The sequence below is a fragment of the Rhinoderma darwinii genome, chromosome 1 (assembly GCF_050947455.1).
Source record: "Rhinoderma darwinii isolate aRhiDar2 chromosome 1, aRhiDar2.hap1, whole genome shotgun sequence".
In the NCBI taxonomy this organism is placed as follows: Eukaryota; Metazoa; Chordata; class Amphibia; order Anura; family Rhinodermatidae; genus Rhinoderma; species Rhinoderma darwinii.
The window spans coordinates 605,251,577-605,265,006 of NC_134687.1; the positions used below are offsets into that span (position 1 = coordinate 605,251,577).

At 43.1% G+C, this 13,430-nt stretch overlaps 1 protein-coding gene across 4 annotated transcripts in view; it reads right to left on the bottom strand.

The window, feature by feature from the left end:
- DYM (dymeclin) overlaps positions 1–13,430 on the bottom strand; it is a 343,122-nt gene that overhangs the window by 61,886 nt on the left and 267,806 nt on the right. For all 4 annotated transcript variants that reach the window (XM_075840896.1, XM_075840904.1, XM_075840919.1 and 1 more), the window contains one exon: positions 2,144–2,326. In XM_075840896.1, the coding sequence (XP_075697011.1) occupies positions 2,144–2,326 (183 nt within the window). The remainder of the gene's footprint in view (positions 1–2,143; positions 2,327–13,430) is intronic.

Consider the following 13,430-nt stretch of genomic DNA (forward strand, 5'->3'; position numbering starts at 1 on the left):
TCACTTAATAATCAGATGTAAAAGACTGACTACAGTTTCCTATCAAAGAGAAAAACAAGTGCAGGAAGAGGATGGTGGAGAAGCCAGAAAACAAGAAACAATGTCAATATTTTGAGTTAGACAAAATCACAATAAATATATTGACTATCCTAAATTATGTTGGTCTTCCTGCCGCTCGCCTGTCAGACGGACAAAAGCAGATCCAGTTCAAAGGACGGGCGTGTAGAAGGCAGCCACAAAGGCTCGCACGAGAGGACGCCTTCACACGGCCGTCTGGATGCATTTGGCTTGATGGCAACAAACAAAAACCAGAGCGGTGCGGCTTCATTCATCTGGAATGGGAATAACAACGTCCTCATTTATGTGTGGGGTTCCCCCTTCCTATACTCGGAGGGCTCGTGCTCCTCTAGGCTGGCACAGCCTCGCTTCTCCTGCACACCACTGACCACTGTCGAGATTATATATTGCATTTATTCACTAGTTCTATTGCGACTTTTACACCCAAGGAAATTTTTGGAATTACCCATAATGCCGCATTTATACATGGGTACTGATTGCAGAACTTCATAGCAGAACTTGTCACTAAGTTAGACAAGCCACATCTGCTTGTTCTCGGATGGGTTGCGTTATGATCTCTTCCTTGGTACAGATGTACAAGGCTCAAAAATCTATTTTTCTAGTTACGAGGACAAATTCCAAGAAACTGATGACAAGCCAAGCCAGTGCTGAGCATAGGAAACATCTGCCTGCGGTCCGGGCAGTGCCTCTGACAGGGGGGGCAGCTGGGTTCAGGCAGATATTGGCAAGGGTTTTGCAAGGGCCTCTTGGTGCTGCTGCCAAGACGCGTTCCTATATGGCACAGAATAACACAAAGGTGCATATTCCTATGTTCACTATTTCTTATAAGATCAGACACGAATAACAAAGTGAGAATTGGAGGGAGGGTTTTTATCCTGTAAAGTTCGTGTTTTTCCCCAGGTTGCAAGCCTGACATGGTGGCCTTGCCTGCTCGTCTCTCGTATGCCGGTCCCGGTCATGACATCACACCCAATCTCCGTTTTAAAGTATACGCTTTGACCAATTGCATATTATGTGTATTAACCTCTCTCTTTATTGCAGCCAAACAAACTGCAGCCCACACTTGTTAGGGAATTTTAGATCCCATTCCGAAGGTCGAGTCATGAGGACAAGCAAGCTAAGCGCATGGGGACCTTGGTTGTCCCATGCCAATTCCAGCCTGGATTAAACCATGTTCAGACCATGTATAAAAAGTCTTCCAGCTCACCAGTGTCTTCAGTGGTGGAATAAATGGACCCTGATCAGGCACTGCGTGTGGTAACAGCAAATAGTGGAAAATATGGTCCAGCGCTCCACTTGACAATATAAGGACTTTATTAGAAAAGTATTTCAGAAACCACCCGGTGAAGGGATAATACAAGACCACTTCCGTATTTTGAACGCCAAATACTTTCTCAGTCATAGCTATGACTAAGAACACAGTTGGCGTTCGAAAAACGTAAGTGGTCTTGTATTATAACATTGCCATGTCGGGTGGTTTATAAAAATGCTTTTCTATCAAGTGGAGTGCTGGACCATATTTTCTCCAAAGTGCTGACTGGTCGCAGAATTTCCTTGTAGATTCTGCACCGGAAATCGGAGAGAATTTGCAGTACAATACGGATGAGGTTTGCAAAACAAAGCAGAAAAATCTGCGCATATTTCAAGGCATGCTGCGGAGGGTGCGAGTTTCGCCACAGACTAGGTGCTACCCCTAAGAAGCCCAGTGTGGGTGCAGGAAGAACATTCCATCATTCTCAGCCAGTGCTACGTTCTAGCCCCATGGTAAGAATATTTGCGCAGGCTGAGATTAGTTTACCATCACTACTATGAAAAGGACATTTCTTGGTGCGGCAGTATTTCATGGAGCCCCTTGTCCAGTTTCAAAGAAACATCAGGATGCCTTGGAACCCTTACTAGGAAGTTCTTCTGGCACTTTTGGGCCCCTACGTTAATGTGTGGATGTTAATTGGCATTGTAAGATACCCTGCTATGTGCATTATTTTTCTTGCATTACACTCTTGAATTTCCAATAGCTAATAAAATATATCTGGAAGAAATAACACCGCCATATCGCTGCACTTACCATGTCTATGTTCTGCATAATGTCCTGGAAGGATGGGTGACTCCGAAACTGTTCAAAGAGCTCCCGCTTGTATAGTAGGGCATACACCAAGTTTGGGTTATGGTGGAGGGAATTACTCAGGCAAGAGTTTATGATCTCCAGCATCATTCGGATCACTTCTTCGATCACATTCAGGTCTTGTGCCTAGGTCAACAATGCAAATGATATATATTAAATACACATTATAACAATATGGAGGTAATAAAACCCAGTAGCTAGAAACTATATAAAATGAGGTGTAAAATGAGTCGTTGGCGTGTTAAATCAGAGGGTTAAGGGCCTTTCACAGAACGCTCATTGCCGATAATTGTCCTGTTAACGCTCGTTCATCGGCTGCATCGTTTTAAATACCAAAACTATTATCGTTGATGGCAGCGCATCTCCCTGTGTAAGCAGGAAGACGTGCTGCCGACATGATTAAAATGTATGGGGGATGAGTGATCGGAGTAACGGCCGATCGTCCCCATACTAGCTCCTTGAGAAAGGAGCAAACGAGCGCCGATCAACAAGCTGTCTCGTCGATCGGCGCTCGTTTACAAGGCCCACGTCGGGCAGTGTAATACCACCATAAGAAACAGTCAGCTGTTTGCCTCCCCCTGCTGTCAGACATGTGACCTCACAGCTTAGGCATCGTTCACACATGCGCCAGGGTCCCATTCCGACTGAGCTTTCCGTCGGAACGGAACCCTGACTGACACAAACGGAAATCAAAGGTTTCTGTTTCCATCAGCATTGATTTGAATGGTGACAGATCCGGTCCCAATGGTTTCCGTTTGTCTCAGTTGTGCAAGGGTTCCGTAGTTTTGCTGGAATCAATAGCGTAGTCGAATACACTATTGATTGCGGAAAAAACGACAAAAACCTTGCACAAGTGAGACAAACGGAAACCATTGGGACCGGATCCCTCACCATTGAAATAACACGCACGCTGGGCTCTGTCGACCGTGCATTCAATGGGGAGAGGGTAATAAGCCGCTGCCAAACCAGGCCGCTGCTCTTCTCCTGCATGCACAAAGAATTGGGCATGTTGAAATCCAACATGCTAGGTTTTTCTCTGCCATTGGGGAAAAGACAGGACACCCCCACAATCATCAAATAGTCGGCCTGTCCCGCTGAAAATCAGTTGGTTCAGATGACAGTCATGTTAACGTAAAGCAAAGTGTTTACGAAGACGCTTGGATTTTTTTTTTGTAGATTTTTACTGCAGAATGTTGTACATTTTTTGTCCAATTTTTTTTCCGTTAAATTTGAACATACGGAATGTCTCATAATCGGGCACCACCCAAATATTGGAATAACTTTTTTTCTCATCAACAGAAATCATGTCTACACTGACCAATAGGACTACCAAGGCTACTAGTTTATTATCTATAGCACTGAAAGAAAGCGCCTACAACCTCCGCAGCCCACACATTATCAGGATTAACCCAGGAGGAATTGGCCACTTTTTCCACCAGCTGTCCCGTAGAGATGAAGGATCGCAGGCTGAAAAGGTTGAATTCAAGTAATATTTATCTGTAACGTATAGAAAAATGTGTGCGATTACTACCGATTGTCTACCTAAAGGCATTTCCAGTAGCTTCAGATTACAGAAGTAAATCCCTGGATTATTATTCTGGCCAACGAGGACGTGTCGTCACGTTGCCTATAGAATGTTTGGTCCATATAGCGACATTTCCGTCTTTATTGACGACACTATGCGTAATTGTTACTCCAGACTCCAGGGCAAAGCTGGTCAGCAATGACCAAAATGCTGGCCACATTGGTTGCCCATGAATCTCGTCTGTACAACCCTGAACATCTTGGCAGATTTGCCATTCAAACCTTTGTAATGGCGGTCATGTTGGTGGTCACCAAGCTTTCCCAGAAGCCGAAACAGTTGAGCAGAATTTTTAACAACGTGACAGAAGAGAACGACTCAAGGACGTTTTCCATTTACTGGGAACTTCTTTTGATTTTGTGAAGGAAATGCTCTTCATTCTGCAGTATTATGCAGGGTAGGTTACCCTCCCAGGATCATATATCTGCCGTCGATGTGGCGCTGGTGTTAATAGTCTCGGAGCCGGCAGACACATTTGTTTGGGCGCTCTGACATAGTACAGTGAGGGAGGAAACAATCAGGCCTCTCACAATGAGATAAAGGTAATTTTCTCTCGCAGAATAATGGGCTCTGCTAAGCGAGAGCCAAGTGCAATACAAGATTCAAAACAAATACCAATCAGGGTTTCAGTGCGTGGCACCAGCTTACCTCAGCGCTGGTCTGGCAGGACGGTCACAGCTGCACTAAATGAATGGGTGTCTCTCTGGTGGAATTCCTGCAATTCTTATGGGTTTTTTCTGTTTGTGTAAGCCGGCCTTGTGTACATTATAGCAGGAACCTGGCAGGCCGTGGTTTTCAGCACATTTACTAGCTGACTGGCATTTATCGGAAGTGCAGCTTTAAATCTTGGGTCACCGCATTCCTGGACTGCGTGGTCATTGGGTTGGGATGTTCAGCCCAGAGGTCTGTCGCCTGGAGTGCAATCTGATGGGCACAGCTCTACGTCATTCGGGCATTTCTTTGAACAAATCCCATTAAAAGTTTTTCAAAGCAGAGCGACCCTCTAATTTATATGGACACACAAATAAATATAGGGTTGCTGCAGATCTCGGGGGTTTAACCCTATTCGTCTCCTTGTTTTACTTAGATGATCACTTCCTAATAGAAAACTATAGGGGTTTTAGGCATCCTTCGCTGGTACGTCACTATGAGTTGGCATATCTGCCTTTGAGAGGTCTGGGAAATATAGTAAACCCCCACCCCCACCGTTGTAGCAGTAATGGTGGAGGAGTTGGTATAAATTCGTGAATCAAGTGGTGGTGGAAAATAATCTTCCCCTTTATCTCTTTCCTCTGAGTTGCATTTTAGGCAATCCTGGAAATAACGTTATGGAATTGCTCATTAAAAAAAAAAAATATTAAAAAAAAAATTCAGCTCCGGGAACTGTCCATCACCCTCTAAAAACAACACGACCCTCAGTAACATGTCGTCCGATGTGACAGAACTGGATTGGAGCTTGAAAAAACCCAACCACTTTAACGGGTCAAAACATTACTTCTGTTTTTTGTACGATGATGAGGATGGGCACAACATAAGAAATTCATTGAAAAAGGTTGCGGTTTTCTGAATGTCAACTTAGAACTGGGGTGGGTGATCTCGGTTGCATTGTTTTTCGAGGGTGGCGGACAGGAGGCCTGCCTGTTGGTAAGTGGTTCAGTTCTCAATAACAACCACATTTATAATGATAATTAGGATAGGATGTCACTTGCTGGTTGGTGGGGGTCCGTCAGTTGGGACCTCCGCTGAATGAAGGGGTGGTGGTGCTCTGAATTTTTCCCTTCGGTGAAGTTCCCGTCAAACCGCTCTGCAGGTACTGTAACGGAGCATTCACTTGAATGGTGTCAACATATAGTTTTCTGCACAGCGTGCGCTACTTCGGTTTCTTGACAAATAGGAGTCCCTGTGAACGGATCCCAACGAACAACAAGTGACAGGAAATCCTAGTAAAACGGTATCACTAGCTTAGATTAAAAAACAAACAAAAAAAAGGACCTGTAATCCCAAAGAGATAATAATGCTGGTGCACCTTCTCTTTGAATTTTACATTGAGCCGTTCCTCTGTTATTCCTCCAGGAAATGGATGAATAAATTGACAGATGGGTGTTACAATTTCCCTGGAGTTTCAGACTGTGTAGGGACACACCCCCGACCGGTAACATCCAGTTGTCAATTTATTCATAAATTTGTAGGAGGAATAACAGAGGAACGGCGCAACAAAGATTATCCAGAATTGTTATATTTTGGGGAATACAAGTATTTATTAAAACAGACATGTCAGGAGTGATGACCAGTCCGCCTTAGGTAGATAAAATCCAGGAACCCCTTTTATGACATCTGTATACACCTGACCAGCAGAATGATCATTTTCCATGCATGCGCTCAGAGACTGATGCAGGAATGGGCAGCTTTTGTCAATGAGGATCGTTTCACTCATTTATATGGGAATAAGATAGCAGAGATATAGCAGTGAGGATGGGCAGGATATATATATATAATCGAGCATCCCATTCATTAACAACAAAGAGTGACATTACAATGGAAAATGATGAATACAGATCTAAAGAACGGAGAACAGGAAAACGTCCATACCTACAATATGATCCTTTGATAGTATACACTAAGGTGGAAATATGGAAAACAATGCATGATGAGTGAAATGATCTTTTATCTGAATGCTCTACAATGGATACACCTGGCCAAACAAGCGCCAATAATTCAGCCAATCCTGCACATAATGACCGGTCGGAGCCGGAATTGATGAGACGATCTGATAAAACCAAAACTTCCTACCCTTGTAGAATTGATCAGATACCCTGAAAAATAATTCTTGGATGCTGACCCAATCAGCATCCAAGATTTATTTTAAAGCGGTATTGAACCTTTGGCGTTTAAGGCGTATTCCCATCTAAATATGAAATATCCGCAGAAATATAAAATGCCTAATACTTGCGAGTAGGTATTTATGGAATATTGTGTGGATGTGAATACCCCTGGACCACGCACAGCGTAGTCATTTTCAACACACGTTAGTTAAACTACTATAACATTTTTATGAGCTAGTGACGGGATTTTTGCAATTTATTTTTCATGCTCAATGCAGGTTTCTTTTAATTTTGTCTTGATTTTTGCTTTTTTTTTTTATGCTTTTCAATTTTTAGCAATTATTTTTGGGTAATAGTTACCCTAAAATAATCTTTGTGATCGCCATTGTCTACTGTAAATTGACATACATGTCCATTTTAAGATAAATTGGTTGAGGGCTAACGTTACGACATTGATTGGTGGGGGGAGCTTTTTTGGGAGGCGGAGGTATTTTGTGTGAGATTTATTTTCATTTAATTTATTTTTGTTTGTTTTTATTGTAACCGTCCCTCGAAGGTAAGAAAAGACCCAGTTACAGTGGATATCGGCCCTGTTATAGTGACTATTGTCAATGTTAGGGCTGTGATTGGTTTAGACTGTATAAATGATGTATAGAATTTTTTAGTATTTCCTTATAAAATAGTTCCAAAATTCTGTGCGGATTTATTTAATAAAATATCATTATTCGGGTTGGAGCTTCAGTTTTCTCTTCTAGAGCTCCACATCCCCTGCTTCCTTTCAAACAGCCGTAGAGATAACTGCGAATATTCTGGCTGCCTGCAGCAACCACTAGGGGGAGATAACTGCATACGAGTTTATACAGCTCCAATTGAACTCTATAAAATAGGAGTAAGCAGGACGCTCCAAAGCATCCCCAAGTATTTTATAATTGAACTAAAGGTATGCAGGGGTTTTGGAGCTTTGTTTTCAAAAGCGGATATTTAATTTAAGCCTGCGTATCTTAAACAGAACCGGTCATCACCGGACTATAAAATAAGGACATCAGTGAGATACTCTAATAGAGTAGTGGGTACAATTGCACCCACTAAACACTCCCTCACCCAGTCTCAACCAACTCCTGTTTTTTAGGAGTATGCCCCTGCTTGGCACTTCGGGGGAGGGGGTTGTTTAGTGGAGACTGGTGCTTTCATTTAGAAATCTGTAATAGTTGCAGGTTCCCTTTAAGAACTTGATCTCCTGCCAGTCCTGGGGTAATACTTGAGGTTATGATGTATGTGTGGTGAGGTAGGTTCTATCCGTGCATAGAATTTCTTAGCTCATGTACTCTCCTGCTGACAATATAAATAATACGCCTGTGGGCATGTTCTTAGAAATCCCTTGTACAAGTCTTAGGCAAAGCTAAATATAAAACCGACCTCGCCCCATCTTCCTGCAGACAGACAAATATTGTCCGGAGCCAGATTACGTTAGACATGGAAGAAGGGACATCCCGGCTTCCCTTGTGTTTGGCGACTAACGCTGCTCCACATGAATGATCGGAAACACGTCCCGAAATAAGAACACATTTTTCCAAAAAGACCTGAAGATTCAGCATTGGAGAATTCACCTTCGTGAATGGATACGTTGGCATCACCCTTTTCCCACTCCCCTAACTATCTTTGGGGCTCTTTGCCAATACAATGTTGGGGCCCGAGATCATACTCAGAGAAGATATTGGTTATTTTACATTGCTTGTTCAATAGACTAGTGGTTGTTTGGTGGTAAAAGTCCAAAGGCTCTGCTACGTACATTTACTGGAAACCTCTGATGCCTAGATGACATCATAATTCCTGAAAGCAAGCGGAGATATCATCCAAGATCCACAATGCTACTAATGAGGGAAGATTCCGCATTGGAAAAAGGTTTCTGCTATTCAAATCTATTACTCCAAATCCTGCATCATTTTCTCCACTGCACCAGCGAAGGGTCAAAGAACGTATGATCATCATGAATGACATTAGTGGGCATGTAGAAGCAGTGGTCATAGACGCAGTGATCTGACTGAAAGCGATAATCATATCTTGTAATGATAAGGTTCTAAACCAATGGAAACCTAGACCATTTATAGATGCTAAAGGTGGGGCAAAATGTCCTAATTTTCCCAATATTTTAATTCTGCAGGTTGTCCTTGGAAACAGACAGCACTTTAGCTCCACCCCATTGTCATAAGCTGAAGAGTGTAATTACACCATACAGGAAGTTCTGGTGCCTGTATGAGTGACACAGATTAGTCTTCATTGGCTACAATAGAAACAGTGTGTCACCAAAGTGGATATAGACTGTTGCTATGCAACGTCACCAGCGTGGTGGATCTCAGATCTAATGATAGAAGCAGCAAGAAAAAGAACAGGAATAAAACGGAGACACAGAATTCCGTAACGCAGTAAATGGCAAGTTTTGGAGTTTATAAAGAGCGACACTTGTTCAAGGGCGGTGTCTGGTATTAAAGCTCAGACCGATTCATGTGAACACTGGACAAGAGTGGCACGGTTTCTGGGAAAAATATAAAAAAAATTATCCGGAGCCATTTTCTACCCTCTCAGAAAACCTATTTAACCACTTGCTGACACACATACTCGTCGTACTGATTGCATGGGCACCGCAACTCTGTCCGCACAATCCAGAGCGGAACAATGGCTGTAACATCTGCTCTAATGACAGATATGAGAGAAATCTCTGATCCCCACCATTTAACTTTTTATCTAGGGCTCAATGCTGATCGTGGCATACAAAGGAAGAGAGACTGAGGAAATCCCTGTGATACGATCGCTGCCAATATCTTGTATGGGCAGAGAGCCCAGGATCCATTACGAAACCCCAAGGCTGTCTCACCATATTCCCTGTTAGGTATGCCCTAACAACTACCGGTTTACTATCAGTACACAGGCATATAGATACATGCCTGTAAATTATAGTAAACAAAAATATAAAAAGCAATATTAAAAATAAAAAAAAATTCAGTAAACCCCAAAAAACATGCATTTCTTTACAGTACAATATAAAACAATCTAAGGCTTCGTTCACATCTGCGTTGGGGTCCCGTTCTGTCGTCCCATCGGAGCTTTTTCATCAGAACGGGACCTTGAACAGACACAAAAGGAAACCAGAGGTTTAAGTTTCCATCACCATTGAAGTCAAACGGAAACCATGGGTACCGTATCCGTCACCATTGAAATCAATGGTGATGGAAACAGAAACCTCTGTTCAGGGTCCTGTTCTGACGGAAAAAGCTCCGACGGGACGTCAGAACGGGACCCCAACGCAGATGTGAACGAAGCCTAATAGACATATTTTATAGCCTCACTAGGGTCAATTTATAAACATCGTTTATGATGATCGGTGTATAGTGTAAAAAAAGACTAAGGCCAAATTCACAAGATGCGTATTACTTGCGGATTTGCCGTGCGGATTTTTGTGAGGCAAATCCGCAGCGTAATAAAGCATCAGCAAAGTAAATGGGATTTCATTTTTTGGGCATGTAAAATGATCTGTAGCGCGGATTTCAAAATCCGCAGTATGTCTATTTATCTTGCGTTTCCGCTTGTGAATTGGACCGGACAAGTTTTAAAAAAACTGCACCAAAATCCAACGCATAAAAATCGCACCTATTTCCGCATCAAAATGTAAAAAAAAACGCACCAAAAAACGCATTAGGCGCAGATTTTACCTGTGGAACTACCTGCGTATACCTGCGGTTTTAATGTGCACCAAATGACGCAGCGTGTGCCTTTAGCCTAATACAAACTGTAGCAGAATTTATTTTTTTCCTGCATTTTTCCCAAAAATTATATTAAAAGCTAAAAAGTATAAATATCAAAAGAATGGCACCTACATAAAGTACCAAGTCCCAAAAAAAAAAAAAAAGCTTTATAAAGCTACTTCGTGACAAAACTAAAAAAGTTATGACCGCCAGAAAGTGGCAAAATAAAAATCAAAACCTGTTCATGCCCTGAATGTCAATATTGTCCTGGTCCACAATGAGTTAGAGCCCTTTTGTATGTAAATAAAGGGGCAACTTCCGAATATCTTTTTTGTTTCACTTCTTCACCATTTTCAAGATCTCTGCTTGCACTAAGTGAATGGAATTATTCTTGTATGTATTTCAGATGTTGAAAACCACATACAGACCTAATACTTCTCATAGCTGAGATTTTGCTACAATTGTATCCAGTTAATACAGTCCTTTATGAGCTATACAGTCTGGGCGGATACATTATCCCTACACTGATACATTGTAACAAAAATATCAGGACAGAAAAGGGATTCCTGCTGCTGATGTATTTACTTGAGTAGGATTTATTTACAGAGATGTCTGAGGAACTACATGAACAAGTGAAGAATCATTCCATCCATTGATCTCTTTCAATCAATGCCACATAAACCCTGTGCCGGCAATTAACACCGATGCGGTTTCTTCCCACTAAACGGTGAAACGAAGGAAAAAAAAAAAAGTGCAAGAGGGATTAGTGCAAATCTCAGGAGACGTGCGGCATTGTACATAGGTTCTCTTTTCTATAGAGTCAGTGGGATAGAACGTCCCTGCGCATCCCTGGAGAGATTACGTTACGTATTTAACAATCGCCGCTCTGATTTTCCACAATGCTTTACATTCTGGGGTTAAACCTCTTTTGAGGGCATAGTTGATATTGGCGGGCTGTATGGGAGGTCCTCCCGGCCGGATGAATAGAAGAGCAGCTCCGTCAGAAACCCGACACTAACCCCTGTGTGCAGGGGACTAAATGAATACTTTAGCTGAATGACATTTGAAGAACGCTGCAATTATACAATGGCATGTGAGTTAAACACCGGGGATGGGCACGAAGCAGCGCGCAGGAAAGACTGCCTACAGGTACACATACTAGTCATAGTCCAACAATGCTGACGTCCCCACCGCCAGTCCCAGCACTGCTCTGCAACAGGACAGGACGCTTGATTCAATTATATGGGATTTACTACATTTATCATGAAAAATTTATTAAAAGGGTAACTAAAATTTGTTAAAACTTTTGGACATGTCAGAAGTTTTGAACGGTGAGGGTCCGATATGGAGACCCTCACCGACCGATGAAATGAAGTGGCAGAGTGCTCAGATTAGCGCTGTGTCTATTCGTTTCTGATTGCCTTTCCTCGGAAAGCCAAGTCAGCGGTGTACGGATTTAGAGACTTTCTATTGAGCCCGTAATCCGCTCCTAGGAAAGCTGATCAGAAACGAAGCGCCAGAGCTCACCCGAGCGCTTCTGCCGTTTTGTTTTAGCGATCAGTGGGGGTCTCAGTCAGGGCCGGCCTTAGGATAGATGGCGCCCCACCCCATCATAAAAAAAATGCCCCATAAAAAAAGTATAATGCCCTATATAGTGCTCCCACATAGTAAAAATGCCCCTTCAGTGCCCCATACAGTATAATAATATTTAATATTATAATATATTATAACCCCTTTAGGAACACAGTATTTTGTCCTCTAATTGTGCCCACACAGTATTATGCCCCCTAAGTGCCACACACAGTATATTGCCCCTTGTAATACCGCTACACAGTATAATGTCCGCTTAGTGGCCCCCACACAGTATAATGCCCCCTCCCCTGGCTGCCACACACACAGCCCCCCCCTTGTAGATAGTGCCCCCTGTAGATTGTGCCATACAGCCTCCCTGTAGACATACAGACATACCGTGTCATAATCCCCCACCTCCTCCTTGTAGATCGTGCCATACAGCCCCCCACCTCCCCCTTGTAGACCGTGCCCCCAAACAAAAACAAAAAAATTGTACTCACCTAGGCCCCGTTCCCACGACGAACTGAGCTGCTCCACGACGGGATCCTTGCGTCGGCCGGCGTGATCCCGTAGCCTAGTACAGAGATTCCAAACCTTTTCGGACTCGAGGTACCCTGGAAAAATAAAATTTCCTCAGGGCACCCCTACCAAAAATTGTTTCGAGGAAGACCGAAAACGCCTAAAAACAAGCACTACACTCGTAGGGTATGTTCACACTGCGTTTTTTGTAAGGTTAAAAAAAATCTGCCTCAAAATTCCTTCAGGAATTAACAGCTTTGTTTGACCTTTTTTTTTTTTGCCTTTCTTTTTAAAGAGGCTCTGTCACCAGATTTTGCAACCCCTATCTGCTATTGCAGCAGATCGGCGCTGCAATGTAGATTACAGTAACGTTTTTATTTTTTTTAAAACGAGCATTTTTGGCCAAGTTATGACCATTTTTGTAAAAGTACAAGTGGGCGTGTATTATGTGCGTACATCGGGCGTTTTTACTTCTTTTACTAGCTGGGCGTTCTGACGAGAAGTATCATCCACTTCTCTTCAGAACGCCCAGCTTCTGGCAGTGCAGACACAGCCGTGTTCTCGAGAGATCACGCTGTGACGTCACTTCCTGCCCCAGGTCCTGCATCGTGTCGGACGAGCGAGGACACATCGGCACCAGAGGCTTCAGTTGATTCTGCAGCAGCATCGGCGTTTGCAGGTAAATCGATGTAGCTACTTACCTGCAAACGCCGATGCTGCTGCAGAATCAACTGTAGCCTCTGGTGCCGATGTGTCCTCGCTCGTCTGACACGATGCAGGACCTGGGGCAGGAAGTGAGTGACGTCACAGCGTGATCTCTCGAGAACACGGCTGTGTCTGCACTGCCAGAAGCTGGGCGTTCTGAAGAGAAGTGGATGATACTTCTATACACAACGCCCAGCTAGTAAAAGTAGTAAAAACGCCCCGATGTACGCACATAATACACGCCCAGTTGTACTTTTACTTTTCAACACACCCAGTTGTACTTTTGCAAG